This window comes from Hermetia illucens, chromosome 4 (assembly GCF_905115235.1).
Source record: "Hermetia illucens chromosome 4, iHerIll2.2.curated.20191125, whole genome shotgun sequence".
Lineage (NCBI taxonomy): Eukaryota > Metazoa > Arthropoda > Insecta > Diptera > Stratiomyidae > Hermetia > Hermetia illucens.
The window spans coordinates 115915031-115932557 of record NC_051852.1 but is presented as its reverse complement, the minus strand read 5'-3'; the positions used below and the strand labels follow the sequence as shown (position 1 = coordinate 115932557).

The following is a 17527-nucleotide window of genomic DNA, read 5'->3' as shown; positions in this document are numbered from 1 at the left end:
TGATTCCACCATCACCACCTTCGTACTCCCAACAAGAACTTAAGAAACTCACCTCTGTCCGCACCTTCCATAACGCGTTCTTCGTTGTACCACTCCAATGGCAGCAAGTGAACCTGATTACGCGCCACTGGCACGTTGTTCTGACCTGCCCTGCCCTTGCTTGTCCTTTTTGATTCCTTCCGGGATCGGAGGGGTCGTGGACCTGTTACGCCGCGGCACCCGCGCACCTGAAATACTCGCACAACGAATTCCTTCGCACTCCACCTCTTCGACTTGAACTATTTCCGGGTTCTTAGCACCTTTCCGGCCTTCCGCGCACCAATATCGCACTCGCACAATCACCGAAAGAAACAGCGAAACCGCCCGCACTTTGTGCAATATTCCCAACCAAAAAGGCAAAAATACACAAAACGAAAAAGCGACAAAATCGAGGAAAAAAACCTAGCGCTGAGCTCCGCTTCGCGAGCTGTCAATGACTTTCGAGGTCGATGAACTTCTTTTCTTTTTTCTCCGCGTTCTCGTGTAATTCTCCCATACAATCCGTTTGACACGTTCACCACACACTTTTCGCCACGTTCATGAATGGACCAAACCGAATTAGATGCACTGACTGTATTTACGCTAGAGGTAATTGCGTTCTCATTATGGAAACCGCGACTTTTCACACAATTTTCACGGGAAAACAACGGTCCAAAAAATTTCCCTCTTCGCCTCCCCAAGTCACGGACAAACGAACGAATCAAAAAGATTTTTTTGTATTGGAAGTTCGCATGTTGGCCAATGTGTGACCGGGACGCAGCACTGTCGCTGAGAAGATGGTTCGCGGGAAATATATTAAAATTTGGCAGTTGATTTCTCTAGTTGATATAAATAAAGACGCTTGTTTTATTGGGCATATAGAAACTAAAGGTGAGCACTATTGCTCGAATAAATTCACCACATTTTGAAGTCTATCGATCTTGTTGAATGCTGAAAATTACTTAAAATCGCCAAGTCTGGCTGGATTCATTGCATTGCATTGATGCAAGAAACGATTGCTGTTTGCGTTGTTTATTAATTTATATTTTCTAATGTTGCTGGTGCATTGATGAGAGAGAGTAAGAAATCACTCTGCAGTTGAAAAGAATAAAATCCGTTATAGGCGATCCTAAGTGCGCTTGGGGGAGGAGTAGGAAAGACTCAATTCATTCAGGACCGTAAAGGTACACTACAGTACACTATAGGAGACAATGCGGTCAGCATTGTGCTCGCCGGGGATTATTACCCCGGTTTGATTCAGATAGTCATTCACAGCAAAGTCGATATTCGACATCCAGTCACGATAACAGTCCCTCTACCACCAGTGAGATTTGAACCGCTACCTTCTGATACGACAGCCTAGCGCTTTAATCATTGGGTCATCCGGACCTTGCTTGTTGTAGAAGACGACTAGGAGGGATAAAAATTTGTGACATGCCTGACTTTTCGAATACAACCTGCCTTCCTTTTGCTTTTGTCAACCATTTATGGTTGGAGTCCGGAGTGTGCGAAATCCCCTCGAAAACGGTATCGAGGCTCCAGGATGATCGAAGGAGGACACCACTCCTGATCCTCTTATTCTGACAACCCTAATGGACGTAAGAATAAATCCGGTGTCAGATTATTGTTTACTACATCCGCAAGGTGCCCCCCCCACAACATGAAAGCCGGAGAGAATATTGACTGCGAGATTCTGGTCCAGAATAAGGAACATCTCACATCAATGAAGATTTCCGATACAAAGGGGAAGGCAGCTTCCTATGAACGCAACCCAAGAGAGGCTTTTTAAAGATAATATTGTAGTTTTGATGGATTCTCTGAAGTTCTTAAATGTTAAAGAGTAGAGTGTGGTCAGCGGTTGTAGAAACAAATTCCATGCTGATAAATTCCATACTAATATTGAAAACCAGTGCGTAGCTTGTGTACCACGCTAAGGCACCAACTAAAAATATGAAATTTTCTTTACATTCTCGCAAAACTGGTGGAACTTGAATGAGGCACCGCAACCTATTTGAATACTAGCAACTACAATGTCTTTGCAGCTTGATTGGCAACCAAATTCTCTGGGCTGCTTCAGACGATTGTTCTGACATTATTCGAACTGATGGATTAAACCATTGGGCGGGGTTGTGGGTACTTCTCCCATAGTCTGCTTCGGCTTTCCAATGGAGGACTTATTAGACCTCTGGTAGCCAAATGTGCTCTGCTTTTGGCCTAGCAACAGCATTGTAGCATCTGGTTCAATATAAAGGAGGAAAGGTGTAGACTTTTCTCATCACTCCCCTCCGGTGTAGTTCGTCGAGTAATGTATTTTACGGATATGTTCATGATAACTCTGCAGATCTATTTGGACATTCGTAGGTTCACAAACAGGCAATAAAGTGGTTCTTGCAGCAGCGTAGCTTGTTTTTCCCTCGTCCTTTGGTTGTTCAATTTAACGAGGTGTGTTCGTTCGAGACACTTTGAATTCAGGAGGTATTTGGTCTATTGACGAAGACTAGAGCGATTAGGTCGTAAAGGTCGCAAACATCTCGCCAGGAGTTGTTTTGGTTTTGGTGATTGACTTATTAGTTTCAATTCAAATCATTTGCTATAAATGTAGAAGACGATTAAAAGCATCTTTGCCGCCGTAGATCCTGCAAAGTCGAAGTGTAAACACTTCCAGGCTCCTCAAGTGTATTTCGGGTAGGGTTCAATGAATTTCGCCGATACATGGGCATTGGAGCGTTTGGATATTGCTTGAATCGATTCCTGGCCAGAAAACAAAGAAGGGGACGGTAGCCTTCACCTTTACTAGTCTTAAAGTGAACTGAGTAAAGGTCTCCGCTGAAGTGGAGGTCATCGATCTGACAGAGAATGAAGTAGTTCATTTCCATTTCTCTCACTAAATTTTGTCACTTATCGTTGCCGAAAGTGTAGTTAAGTCCTGGTGGTCTTACGTGAATACCCGCCATGTCAACCTCGCCCCACGGTCTTCTTAAGATAAGGATTGACTTTATGACTGTAATCAGAGCCCTGCTAGGACAAGTGACACTATACTGACTGCAACCTGCCGAAATCTCTACCGAATTAAGGATTACAGCACCTGAATTATAAACGCAACTCGACGTATGAGACCCGAAAATCTCTATCCGCTTGGACGTAACCACAATCCCGATGAAAATTATACTAGTGGCCAACATCGTTCCCATGATACCAAATAACCTTTGATGAGAGCATATAAAATTAAAGACGTTTTTTCTCTCACTGTCGATTGGATGCTTAGTTGTCTCGGGTTATTTTAATATTGTTCTGCGTTGGTTATTGGTTGTGAGCAGTGTGTTGCGGTAGCCTTGAGGTCAGCGTATCTTTTGCATTGAGCCATAATGTTCCGTGTTGTTTCAGATGCCAGTATAGTTTCGAACAATTTAGCTTAATTCGTGGTATAAAGACGACTCCAGTTTTTATTTTTTTTGTGAAGGTAACAGTGTTTTCTGCAATAACCTCGTTACACTCTCAGCAATCGGTTGGAGAAAATATAATATTTGCAGTGGGCCGGGCCTCCGCGGTGGTCAAAATTGAGCGATCCGGCGGGGTACGGGGTGCAGGGTGCGAGGTGGTGGTTTTACTGTAGGAGCTTGAACAGCTCGATGGTTCAATTGTGCCTTTTCAAGAGTTTTAGAAGCTAGTTTCATCTCAGAACTGATACTAGCCTACTGTAAACACCAGCAGCGGCAGATTGTATGATTTAACATGAGGAAAAGCGGACGTTTTAGACGAATAATATCATTTAGTGCAGCGCGCCATCTAAAGGAAACTGTCTGTATAAAATATGAATGTAAAGGAAAGGTTGGAAAATGAAGGGGAAGAAATTGATTGTGTTAGCAAATAAGAAATTTAGAATTAGCTTCAAAAGTACAATATATAATATATCAAACATTCTCGAATCAGCAAATAAAAATCAACTCTTCAAATTAATAAACAACACATATACATAGTTCCATACTATTTCTGAAATAAAAGTACAAGTAGTATTTTATCGCATAGAAAAAACAGCAGAACCCCTCATATTTTATAAAGTATTTCCTGACATTAATTTTCACCCTATTCAAACTTTTCCGTATTAAATTCAACACCAAACTCAAACGAAAAACCGCCCGCATGTCTAAGTGTTAAAAGCACCGAATATCTTCCACAACAAGAATGAAACGTACCCAGTCAGATGCTACTTGCTAACCATCCGTCCAGCTTTTGACAGACGACAACATAAACAAAAGACCTATTAATCATCGACATGTCAGCCAGCCGGCGACCCATTAATTAAATTAATTATTTCAAAGTCAGTAAAGAAATATGTCGTCAAATACGTAGCGTGATCGTGCCTACCTCACTTTGTCCGTAGAAAATCTGCTTTGACTGGCGCGCAGGCGATCAAAAAGTGAGCAGCAATGATGCCGCGATGTTGTATGCGATTCAAAGTGAAATACTTGCTTCTCTCGGCCGTTTTGATATTTCTATTAGATTTCTTCGGCGTGTTCATTCACATGTTCGAATTGGATTACTACCGCCTGTTCTCGTATCCGCTGAACGGTGACGTGCTTCACTACGCCCACCAGCTACGTTTCCATCAAGAGCCAGACGTGCAGCCCATCAACATTTACAACTACACATTTTCCAAGGAATGTGCTTCGAAATGCATTGAGGAGGGGGCACCCGTGAGCCCACAACTGGTATTTCTGGTTAAATCCGCGATGAAGAATTTCAATAGGCGCTCAGCGATCCGCAAGAGTTGGGGCTATGAGCGGCGATTCTCAGATGTTACGATCAGGACAGTCTTCCTTCTGGGCATTTCTGACAATCGCGAGTTACAGAAGCATATCGACATCGAGTCAGACCAGTACTCTGACATTGTCCAGGCAAATTTCGTAGATACATATTTCAACAATACAATCAAAACCATGATGGGGTTCCAGTGGGCCGTGCGGTTCTGCCCACGCTCTCGATTCTACATGTTCGTGGATGACGACTTCTACATATCAGCGAAAAACGTATTACGTTTTGTTCGGAACCCGGCAAAGTACCCAGACTATCTCGCTGAAGCTGACGAGACCCTCAGGAAACTTGCGCGCAAATTGAATCAATCGGATTTCCGCAACGGAACGCCCAATGCGCAATTCCTGAAAGAAGCCCATCAAGTAGTAATCCAGGGCGCCAGCTCGTTCGACAACAAGCGTCATTTCCATCGCATCGAAGAGTTTGTGAACAAACACAATCGACCGCGGACGTTCAACAACGGGTCCAGGGTCAAACGCCACATCATGGACATGGAGCTGCCCAGCGACGCAAAATTGTTCGCGGGCTTCGTTTTTGTGTCGTCACCACACCGACATCGGTCCAGCAAATGGCATGTTACCCTTTCGGAGTACCCATTCCACCTCTGGCCGCCTTATGTGACAGCCGGTGCCTTCATTGTGTCGCGAGAAGCGCTCTTTGAGATGTACTTCACGAGCATGTTCACCAAGCACTTCCGCTTCGACGACATCTACCTGGGAATTGTAGCGCTGAAAGCCCGCATCGAACCTCTGCACTGCAAGGAATTCTACTTCCACAAGGCTCCGTATACGGGTCCCCAGAGCTACCGCTATGTGGTGGCATCGCACGGATACGATAATTCCGAGGAGCTGATTAAGGTGTGGACCGAGGCAAGGGCGGCCGGACATGCGTGAACCTCGAACGATCGAAATAGTGATCTTAGAAGATCAAACCGACCTGAACCCATTTCTTTAGAAAAAGACCTCAAAAATAACCCCTGAATAACAGAATACATGTGATTTTGCACATATGTGAAAAAGTAGGCGATAAGTCCCAGAAATGACCAAATTTTTGAATAGATTAGGAAGTAAGGATGCAAGTGAAGACAGGAAAGTGTAAAATAGCAAGTAATCTGTAGTTAGACATTCTCCAGAAATTTTCCTCCTTATAGGACGTAGTTAGTAATGTAGACGCTTTTCAGTCTCTTCTCAACTTGACTCGAAATAGGGAAATATTCTGCTTTCCTTTTTGAGGTGTTAACGTGCCTTTTAAGGGCGGCGGTAATAATTTATTCTCATGGTAAGAATATTGTATTTATCGTAATTTACAAGAAACCAACAGCAAATGGTTTACTGTTATTAAAACATGATTGAGATATTTTAAGTTAAATACATTCAAATTAACACTCTTAGATATATTGTTTCTGTGTTTCCCCTTTGATGTGCACGTCGTAATGGCACTCACTGCAGAGCCGGGAGTGAATTCTTATTAAATGAATCATGATGGGTATAGCGGGACAGAAGCATTGCTTTTCTTGTGAATTTCACAATAGGAAATCGTGACGGAAGCCGGATACGGAAGCTAATGTTTATGTTCCATGTATGCGTTGAGGCATATATTATGCTCATCCAATCTCGTAATCACCTTTCTCCATACCACTTCCAATCCTGCTTGGCATTGCAGTTGTCGACGTCAGTGATAACTTGTTCATTGATATTGCGAGTACGTGACTAAATTAAAAACTTGTTTATTTTGTTTGAGACTTTGAGTAGTTCTGAGTCCCGCATCTACACGATGATGGTGCAGACTTTCAAGGAGCATCTGACTTCTACATTCTAATGTGCGAACTTTTTTGCAATAAAGTTTTTATCTAGGCTTGGGACAGGTAACGTTTGAACCCAAGGTGTATTAATAATAATCGTTGGTGCAACAATCCATATTGGGTCAGGGCCTTGAAGTGTGTTAGAGCATTTCATTCAAGACCGTAACGGTACACTACAGGACACTGTAGGAGACAAGGTGGTCAGTATTGCGCTCGCCTGAGATTATTACCCTGATTTGACTCAGGTGCTCATTGACAGCTAAGTCGAATGGTATCCGACATCCAATCACGATAACAAATCCTTCTGCCACCAGTGCGATTTGAACCCTGACCTTCCGCTACGACAGCACAGCGCTCTACCCACTTGAGCCATCCGGACACAAGGTGTATTGCTCGATGTAATTCACACCGGGTTCTTAAAGCAATGTAATTGACGCTGACAACGCCAGTCGATGTTCTCGGTCATTCTGCTTCACTCCCTTGGCAAAAAAACTCTCGGCTCTCCATGGAGGTAAATGTTGACGAAAGGGAAGATAGGATAGGAGAGTCTAAGCCAGTTAAAAGCATGCTTTTCGAGAAAATGTTTGTTGTCGATAGATATATTATATTATATATTATAGCATTCATCCAGAAAAAAATGGAAGTCGTTGTTATGACTTTCACAACATTATCAAACGGCTATGCAACATCCACTCTCCTACAAGAAAGACTGACACCGAACTGCCGACGAAGTGTTTGTTGGAAGTACCTACAACCACCTTTAACCAAACTGACCTGTTCGTTTAACACTGCCACCTCTCACTTTTGAAAAATATCAGAACATACAAAGAGGCTAATAAAGGCTCGCATCACCGTCTTGTTGGCATGGTGCTCCGAGCTCGAATAACAACACTACCTCGATTCCTTTCTGACAATCGACGACTGATTCAATGATGATTGCAAGCTAGCAATGGAACGGGGGAATGCTGTAAACCGGACCCGGCACCCACAGAGACTAATCACGAACTTTGTTTAGCAAAGAAGCAACCTTACAGGTGAAAAAACTACACATGTGGAGAACTGCGAACTCGAAAAGTACAGTGACGTCCGGTTGGTTTTTACGTAAGTTCCCACCAAGTAGGCCTAAGCCCACGCTCTTGTTAAGACACAGATTGATTGGGTGATCACAATCAGCCAAGCCCAACGATACCACTCTATACTGAGTACGGACTCAACATTCATATTGGTGAATGCAAGACCTATCTAAATCCTTCTTCCTCTCCTGAGATATGAACTCGACGGGCTATCCTGGTTCCCATATTACCAGATAACCTCTGATGAGGTTTCATGGTCGGAATAACTTCAGATGAGTCTGACCGCCCAAGGCTTTGGAATATTCGCCTATTGCGGCACGACCAGGAAGTCTCCTTGTTCTCCTTGGGCCACTTGGTGTTGATTCCATCGACAGATTTTCCGTCTAACTCGTCACCACCACTCGAAAAGCAAAAGAAGCAACCGTACCCGGTGGACAAGTTTTAGATAGATAGATTCCTCGGATCTAATACACCAGATAACTCCCTTAAGTGTCATATTGATATTTGGTGTTTTGGGTTGCCGTAAATTTACAGGGAAGAGACAGATTTGATCTAGTGTAACTTTATTATTAATGGTAAGATTTGGATTTTGGGGATATCATGCTATAACCTATATTATGGCTCTATGATAAAGTTAAGAGGGTTTCTCGTGAATTTCCCATAAACTAAGTAATGTACTATTGTTGACTTAATTTGAGTAGATGTTGGTATGAAGGATATTTTGAGCCCTAGACACCGTATAGAGCAGCTTCGTGACTTCTTTACGATTTTTCCGTTGGCCCTCAATTGCACCAATTTTTAATAAACTTCAAAGCCACCTATAATAGCATAGCCACGGTAAAACTGTACTTGGCCATAAGAGAATTCGGTATCCTGATTAAGTTGATAAGACTGACTAGAGTAACCTTGAGTGATGTGCGAGGCCAGATAAAAGCAGTGGAATCACTTTCGAAACCTTTCACCATCAACAACGGTTGCCGTATTAGGTATTCTTTTTAAATTGCTGATGAAAATGCGATTGGTACCATCTTTTTAAAGTGCACTCAGCTGCTGGCCTATGCTGACGATATTGACATAATGGGAAGAAAAGCCCCAGATGTACAGTCGATCTTCATCATCATGTCAAGCAAGGATAATGCTTAATATTGGAGGGTCAAAATTTAGTCGCTGGTTGCTTATCACAGGGTTAGCGAAATCCATCCTGCTACACGCGGCTCCTGTCTGGGCGTGCGCACTGGATAATACAGTGAACCAGGGAAGGGAAAGTTCGGCATACCGGCCAATCGCGGTGAGGGTGTGCAGTGCATATAGGACAGCACCCGCTGAGGCAGTGTGTCATCACGGGGATGATTCCCTTGGATCTTCTAGCAAATGAGGCGCAATGTCTTCGCCGGAGAAGTGGCGCGAATCCGGCCGAAGTGACTGCAGGCTTCCGGAAAGCTACTAAGAAGGAACTGTACAGGAGATGGAATCAACGGTGGGATAATTCCGAAAAAGGCCGCTGGACCCATAGACTGATCCCTTGTATTGAGAGATGGGTCGAGCGGAAGCATGAATTACCACCTAACGCAGTTCCTTACGGGACATGGTGGATATAGGAAGTACCTACATTGCTTCGGATTGTGTGAGTCCCAAGTGTGCCGCTACACCCGAGAACCCGGAGCATGTTATGATCCATTGTCTGAGACCTGCGAATGAAAGACGAAAGTTAAACGATGCCCTCAACGCAATTATCGGACCCCACAATTTCGTGAAGGAGATGCTGAAATTGGAGTACGATAAACCCAACATTAACTGCAATACAATAAAAGCTGCGGGGACTGGATCGAGCCCGGAAAGCGGGACGTACGCGGGCGACTTAGTTGTGCTGGTATAAGCCAGAACCCTCCTCGCGAAGTAATACTTCACTTCACGGTGGTCCGATATAGGCGGAAAGGTGGGGGTGGTTTTAGTGGGTAAGAATCCCACACACTGCTGTAACCTAGCACAGCAACGTCTTCTTAAAATTTCCACCTCCTGAGTTTGGATATATATGAAGGAATATTTTGATTTTTTAACTATGTAGGAATGAAAAACTGCGTGCATAGAAAGTTTCTTCCATAAGCGTCCAGGTTCCGGTATACCGACTTGTTTACATCCTCCCTTGAATATCGCTTTATTAAAATAACACTTTAAAATCGTCAAATGTGCGCAATAAGTTTTAGTGCGATTTATGAAACAGTTCCGAGGCGGTTTTAAAGCGGAGATTTATAACAAGTAGCTACAAATGGAGCTCAGAAGCTTATTGAAATATAGCACAGGTTGCTAGGAAATCCGTGCGACTAGCGTTTCATTCGTCGAATTGGGGTATGTAATGTATATAGTTTTAACAGAATTATAAGTTGAATGTAGAGCAAGTCGTAAAACGAGTAGCAAAGCGGGAGGGAATATTGAGGATTGTATTATATTATGCCTAATGTAATTTTGGGGGCTAACGGTTTGGTGAGAATGATCAAGATTACCAATTACCCGAAGTACAAAATAACAAAAATTTACCCGGCAAATTTGTATGAATTAATGGAAAATACGAATAATCGGTTTTTGAAATCTTGGGATTCCACTGTATACGTAAATTAGTTATTAAAAATGATTTGGATTCTGTCATTCAATAATTTCCTCATCAACGGTTGTATATTGCGCGCCAAAGTACTTGTTATAATTTCCCACTGAGTACAAAACTCTCTGTTGTCATGGCAACGCCAGTGAACAACAACAAAACATAACCTGCAATGCGAATATTAAATGTCAGTTTAAATTCCAGAGAGCAATGAAATTTTAGTGATATTTATCTAGACCGCGACGAATTGCTATCTTTTATTTAGTTTAAATCAGAGATTTTATCTTTATGGAAATTGCGCACTGCCAAATTATAATTTTACGTTAAAATTATAATAATTTTACATTTACAAATTATTAAATATTAAAAATGTCTGAGCACGGAGCTGTTTTGCAATCGTACAACCAAGAGCTTGTGAAGCGTAAGTGCTTGTTCTACTTAACATCAATCAAAGCATTCAAATGTATTATAATTTCTTAGATATTGAGAATTTGAAGTCACAAAAGGAGAAAATAGGGCAAGCGATTGAAGCTCAAGAGCAAGAAAGAGTGAAGGTGCGAATATATCCTGTTTCCTGTTGCTACCCCGTTTGTTTGATAATTTCGATTTTTCTATTACAGTTGATTGACAAAATTCAAGAGATGAATGCGCGCCTGAAGTCGGTAACTGCGAGTCTCGAGGAAAAGAAGCGCATCTGGGCGGAATGTGACAAAACCTTGGAACAAGCTGAAATGGGGCTATCAAAGGTAATGAGATCCATTTCTACCGTGACCACTTGCTGGTTTCGATCTATTGCATAATAATTTCTCTGGACAGTTCGGGGCATTAAAAATTATGTTTGTTCATAGAAGTTAGCGAATGGAATCGTATTCAGATTACATTTTTTTCCTTAGCTGGTTCCAACCTATTTGTTTTGTTTTATTCATATCGATCAATATATTCTTTCCAAATTATCTAGCACGGATCGATGAAGATTATCCTTGGCATGTGCCATCATTCCACTAAGTTGGATTCTAGTTTTACCCGCCGTAGTTTGTTGAACCTATTTCATTGTTATTTTTGATTATGCAGAAACGATAGGACTTATCGAAATCATACTCAGTTTCTGCGATTGCCTCTTCATCGGTTCTAAACTTCTTTCCAGCAAGCATCCTCTATTCAGCGATTCCATTCTTCCAACGCTATGTAATCATCGATGTTGATGGTTTTTTGGCTTCTCAAGATAGTCGATATATGTTATACTAGAAAATAATGATGCCATCATCTTGCAAGCCCTTTGTACGCTTTGGAGTCAGTTCACCATGTCCCGCCCACTCCGATGACGACTGTTTTGATTCTGGTGTGAAATAATTGAGCAAGGTTTCTTTCATGATCACATATCAACGCGTTGTTTTTGGTCGATTGTGAGCTCGCGCGGTTCCCACTTTGAACAGAGCAAACATACATACACTATGTGTCCAACAAGTTCCTTTGATATCTTTAGAGCCTCAGTTTTCTCAATCAACTTCATTCTGTTGTCACTCAAAATTATTTTGTGGACTTTTTTGATGTTTTCCTCGGTGAACATTTCGCCTCGTTTAAACTTAGCAAACCACTTCTCAACGGTTGATTTTCCTGGTGCCTGTATCTAGCCAAGCATTGGGTTCAATAGTATTTTTTCGCCAAAAAGCAGTTTTATTAGCACAAGAATTTTCTTTTTATCCATTTTCTTCAAACTAACAAAATTTGCTTCACTCTTAATGAGCTATCCCACAAACGAACAGTCCGACAGCTATCAAATTTTTATACGTGCCTTTTGAAGGCTTGGATTAATTAAAAATCTAATGGATTTAAAACTAGTAGCGCCATCTGTGTGTTAGCCCGCGAACTTTTCAGCCCAACTGTTAAGATGTTGTGATTCTGTGCTCCTGTGCTAGTGACGACGTGCGTGCCGTCGCTCGAGCTGCAATATCGTGCGAAATTGAACTTAGTGTGCGTATTGATAAAAGGAAATTTGTTATTGTGCGGGTCAAGGAAGCAGGATGCAATGATGTCAGAACTATATAGCGCATCACGATAGAACTTCCTTGTTGATGAGCGACTTAAGCGGTGACAACAACATTTCATCACGGCTTTTAACCGTCTCACATCCGGTGAGGTTCTCCTCTGGTGGATGAAATGGCTGGTCCCCATAACATGTGGATACGAACTGTTCCTCCGAGAAGAAGAGAAATCATTTCGGCTATCAATGAACCCCAACTGGAATAAAACCGCTGGACTGGGGGGTCTCCTCGCAGAGTTATTTATCGCTGCAACGAAATCTTTCCCAAAGAGTGGAAAAAGAAGATGACCGTTTAGATCCCAAAGAAGGCTACCCGTTTTGAGCGTGGCAACGGGAGGCGTGTCTGCTTGCTCTTTTCCGGTGCAAAGATAACAGCTAGAATAAGTATGGAATTTATTAAAGAAGACCTCGAAAACTTGATCGATAGAGAGTAGGTTGTTTGCGCTCTGGATTCTCTCGCATTGACCACATCAACTCGTTATGGATCATTTTGGAACAGTACATAGAGTTAGGATCTTCGCTTCACCATATCTTCGTCGATTTCGAAAAAGCGTTCGATGGCGTGAAAAGGAAGTGTAGAAGGGGTTTTGCGAAAAAATTAAAAACTATTAGCAAACAACATGATAGCACAAAATGTCACGTGCTGCACCGAGGTAAAATTCCAGAGGAATTTGAGGTCGAAAGCGGAGTCCACCAGGGTTGCATCTTGTCTTCGATATTATTTCTTCTTCCGGAAGACGTGGAGAAGATCAATGAACGATGACATCTTTTTTCAAACACATTGATTACGCTGATGGCATTTGTTTGCTCTCTAGATTTGGGTAAAGAAGCAGGTAGAGTTGGACTGAAGATAAACACCAACAAAACCAAGATTGTCAGTCTGATTGGATATCCTACTCTCTCTTTCTGCATTAATGAACAGAGCATCGCTGGCGTCGATCAATTTCTATATCTAGGAAGCATGGTTTCAGTCGATGGTGGTGCCGAACCGTATGAATAGCCTGTTCTGATCTGTTTCCGCTGCCTTGGCTAAAATCTTTAAATTCAGTTATTTCAATGCCAAAATCAAGTTGGGAATGTTGTATGCTAATCTTCTTTCTGTGTTGCTATATGGGAGTATCACATGAAAAGTGGCTCCCAGTATTACTCAAGCCTTCGTCAACGCCTGTCTGCGTCGTATCACCGTAGTATGCTCGTATTATACTATTAAAAACAAGGAACTTTGTCGGCACATATATCTGCGCAAGGTGATCGGAAGGCAGAAGTACACATTAAGAAGAGGCGACAATCAAATTGCTGGCTACGCCATGCAGTGGATTCCACTTTTCCAAGGGTGCTAGCCGCAGAATAGTAAAAAATAGCATAATCGTCCCAGGAAGTCGCGGAGGGAGCTGAAGCGTATTTGAATTAACCACAAACGATGGCGCGTAGGTATGGTTGACATGCTATACCCCACCAAGCAGTAGATGGAATCATATAACGAAATTATGTGGCAAATTGATTTGGCAGCAAGCTAGAGAATTATTAACAAATGCAGCCACGTGCACTAACACCATCACAACATCACCCATGTGGAGACCAATACTTCAAACTGAAGGTGCGAAAAACGCAACTGCGACCGGGGCTGAAAAGCCTTATTAAAATCGGTTTACTGTCTGTCTGTCTTTTTTTCTTGAGGAGATTGAAATCTTCAACATACATTGGCCTGGAGACGCTAGCGTGTGGAATTCTTCCCACTAAAACCGCCCACGACTCCCCCCAAGCCCCGTCGAACCACCATACGGTATTACATCACGGGCGGAGTCAGCTTATTTTAGCTTGGTCCACTTTCGTCTCTACGTGACGTACGTAACCGCGCTTTTCTGTCTCCTCTGCCTTCCGCAGTTTGCTCTGGGTAGATCCGACCATGGATGGTTGATCGAATCCCAGTCTTCCTGACATGCTAACATTCTTCGCACCAGATTTTCTATTACGAGTACCTCTCCTAGGTCTCTTCTAGGTTTTTTCTTTGCTACACAAACCTTGGACAGTGGAAGTAAAGATGCTGTGGGTCCTCTGGGACTCCATTGCAGTTTGGACAATCGGATGAGGTATTTCACTACCCTAGCTATAAACAACCTGGAAGCATCCCGTGAGCCTCCCACGTTTGGCATTATCCGTGCCAGAGCCACACTTGCAGTGGATGCTTTGTAATAAGCATATTGTGCGTGTTGCTTATAGTTAAGCTTCTCGTCTATCATCACTCCCAAGTATTTGATGGCAGACTTAGAAGTGATGATATGATTGCCAATTTGAATACGGGCAAAATTTCTTTTACGGCGCTTGAATCATATCAAAGATAAGCGGGGATACCAATCTTTGCCAGACATTCCCGTATTAGGTTCCGCAATATTTGCTAGTACTACCCTTTCGTGGATTGCATATTCGGTCAAGTCAGTAACCATTTTAATTGCATCAATGGTTGATCTAGCTTTACGGAACCCATACTGTCGATCTGAGAGGCCTCCTTGGTTCTCAACAAACGGGAGTAATCTATTATAGATTACTCGTATTCGTTCAAGCATTTTCCCTACAGTGTCCAAAAGACAATAGGCAGTAGCACTAACTTCTGTCCATGATGCAGGAAAAATTCCCTTCGGACATGCACGCTTCAAACAACTCAGCGAACATGTCCAGTCTGGATTTTACGGCATGCTTAAGGCCCCTATTCGGAACCCAATCCAGACCCGGAGCTTTGTTAGCTCCTATTCTAGCGCAGATCTCCAGCAGCTCGTCACTGGTGACTGGCGGTATTGCCGTCACACTCAGTGGTTGCTGGACGCTGTCTGTGCCCTGCTGTTGTTGGGAGAATTACCCCTGGATAATTTTTAACAAGAGTGAAGGGCATGTGATCTGCAGAGATGATCGCCCTCTGAATCGCCCCATCACGATTCTATAGGCGCTCCCCCAGGGGTTTACGTCCGCTTCCGACCAGGGCTCTTTCAAGCAATTTCCTCTTGCTCCGTTGGATGGCGAGCTTGAGGATTTTGCGGGCTTCCCTAAAGCCGCTCTTCTGGCTCGGTGACAGGCGAATTGAAGGCTAGTTGAGTATTCCTCCTAGGCAGGGACGCGTCACACGCTTTGGCGATGCATTGGGCCACATGGACAGCTCGTTCCGTAGAGGCGTCTGTTTTATTAGGTTGGTCTAACCCATAGGTTAGGTCATAACATCTTTCTCGGCTTCGAGCATGATGGTCTGATGATTGCCTGGTGATCGCTGTGGATATAGTCTTTGCTGACGCACCAGGACATACCACGTGCCAGTGCAGAGCTGACAAAAGTTAGGTCTACGATTAAGGCAGACCCCCCTTTCTGAAAGGTGTTTACATAACCTTCGTTGGTCAGAATTATATCCAATTGTGTAAAAGCGTCTGTCTGTCCGTCACACGCATTTTTCTCGCAGACCATTGTAACAATTCACAACAAATTTGGGGGGAGAGGGGAATTATGAACGCTCACGCACACAGTGAGGACAGGACAGGATTCTACATCGAATTTAAGGAGGGGAAAACGTGGGGGAGCGCGAGGGGCTGAAAGAGATCATTTCTTTAACGGACCCATTCTCAGAAACTACCCACCCGAAAAAATCAGAAAAAAACGAACAGGCTGCCACTATATAGTGCCGAGGCTCCGAAATACTCTCTATACCGATCTCTGTTCAAATAATTTTTAATAATTGACTGCAAATCGTTGTCTCGACCGGCCTTTTGGTCGTTTCTCATCGACTTTGATGATCAGACCAATCCTGGCAAGTGAATTCTCCTTAGTGCGAATTACATTGCCGTCGAAGACGCTTTCACAATTTTTCCACGATCGGTGCAACTTCATATCGATCGCGGATATCCAGATTTCGGATGTGATTAAGGCGTATTACGCCGACATCTTCGTCTCCATTACCGCGAGACACCGTTCATTACCTTTTAGGGTTGTTAGCGTTAATTTTTTTTTTGGGAAAAAAAATAATGGATTTAAATAATTAATTCGGAGGACTCTTGACACAGGCAAGATCCGTTTTAATGTAATAAAATAGAGATCGATGTCACGGGCGCCTTAATAATATCTGAAGCAGAAAAAGGTGTCAAATGAGGATGCTATTCGTTGTAAGTTTTCCCATGGCCGTGGCATCTGGTTTGTCAATCCCCTTTCGCCGATTTTTTTTTATTTTTGTCTCATTCCTTCCTTCTAACTTTTTCTATTTGAACTGTTGATATTTGTATTTTAAGGCCAATATCGGTACAAATCTATATAATGCCAGGCTCAAGGAACTGTCGTTCTCATTGCAACACCACATTTTTTGCAACTCTTTCCCCTCTCTGAATTTTGATGGTCACGATTTCAAGCGCCAAGTTTATATCAAAACAAAGTTGAAGTCGTTTTGTTCGTCTGTTGTTTCTGCCTGTTGCTATACCTTCCTTGAAAATGGTTAAACACAGACAAATTTGTTTTGAGAGACCCTTTACATGCAGCGCAGATTTAGTATTCAATTTGCGAGGGTGCTCAAAATAAATGCACCACATAGTGTAACAGATTCCGTATTCTTGATATCTGCTCAAATAAAGTTAATAATAATATATCACCGTATTTCAGAAGTTTTAACAGATCTTGATAAATACCTAAAGCTTCTTACATAAAAAAAATCACAAAACGCGGCCAACTTATGAAGGAGCAAAGAAATGCTGACCCGCGCGACTTACATAACCAGACCTTTTTCTTAACTACAACAATTTCATTATTTATTCCTTTCTTTCCAGATTATCGAAAGTTCGCAAGTTTTGTTGTCTCTCGTTCAGCAGGAAACCGGCACGTTGAGTTGTATATAAAGTATTAGAGCTATTTTTTGTTAATAAAATGTTTAGGGCAAAATTGTTAGTAAATTTGAGAACGATATGGTAACCGAATAAAGGGTAGCATTTGTGAAGTATCGATCTTTTAAAACTAACGGATTTTAATTAAACGAAAATATAAGTAAGGCGCATCATTATACATATATTAACTGCCTAATGTTGCTTAGGGTTGTCACCTGAATGCTGTTTCTCGATTATTGCAAGTAACAAAAAAATATACAAAAGGACTATTTGGATCCATAGATTAACATTTTAGTATTACAGACAGCGCTATGGTGAGTGTCCGGAATGTTGGAACAGAAT

The 17527-nt window shown here is 42.5% G+C and overlaps 3 protein-coding genes across 3 annotated transcripts in view; 2 read left to right on the top strand and 1 right to left on the bottom strand.

Annotated features, from left to right (window-relative positions):
- Positions 1-704, bottom strand: part of LOC119653831 (protein ultraspiracle) — a 214683-nt gene extending 213979 nt beyond the window's left edge. The window contains exon 1 of the mRNA XM_038058876.1: positions 53-704. Coding sequence (XP_037914804.1) covers positions 53-71 — 19 coding nt within the window. The 5' untranslated portion in view covers positions 72-704. The remainder of the gene's footprint in view (positions 1-52) is intronic.
- Positions 705-4247: 3543 nt separating this feature from the next.
- LOC119655483 (beta-1,3-galactosyltransferase brn) lies at positions 4248-6220 on the top strand. Its single transcript, XM_038061385.1, has one exon. It carries the CDS (start codon positions 4446-4448, stop codon positions 5721-5723), a length of 1278 nt encoding a protein of 425 aa, XP_037917313.1. The 5' UTR covers positions 4248-4445; the 3' UTR covers positions 5724-6220.
- A 4227-nt stretch (positions 6221-10447) lies between these two features.
- On the top strand, positions 10448-17301 carry LOC119654798 (Sjoegren syndrome nuclear autoantigen 1 homolog). Its single transcript, XM_038060349.1, has 4 exons — positions 10448-10721; positions 10781-10854; positions 10921-11046; positions 17132-17301. The coding sequence occupies exons 1-4, from the start codon at positions 10670-10672 to the stop codon at positions 17198-17200; spliced, it is 321 nt and encodes a 106-aa protein (XP_037916277.1). The 5' UTR covers positions 10448-10669; the 3' UTR covers positions 17201-17301.
- The last annotated feature ends 226 nt before the right edge of the window (positions 17302-17527 follow it).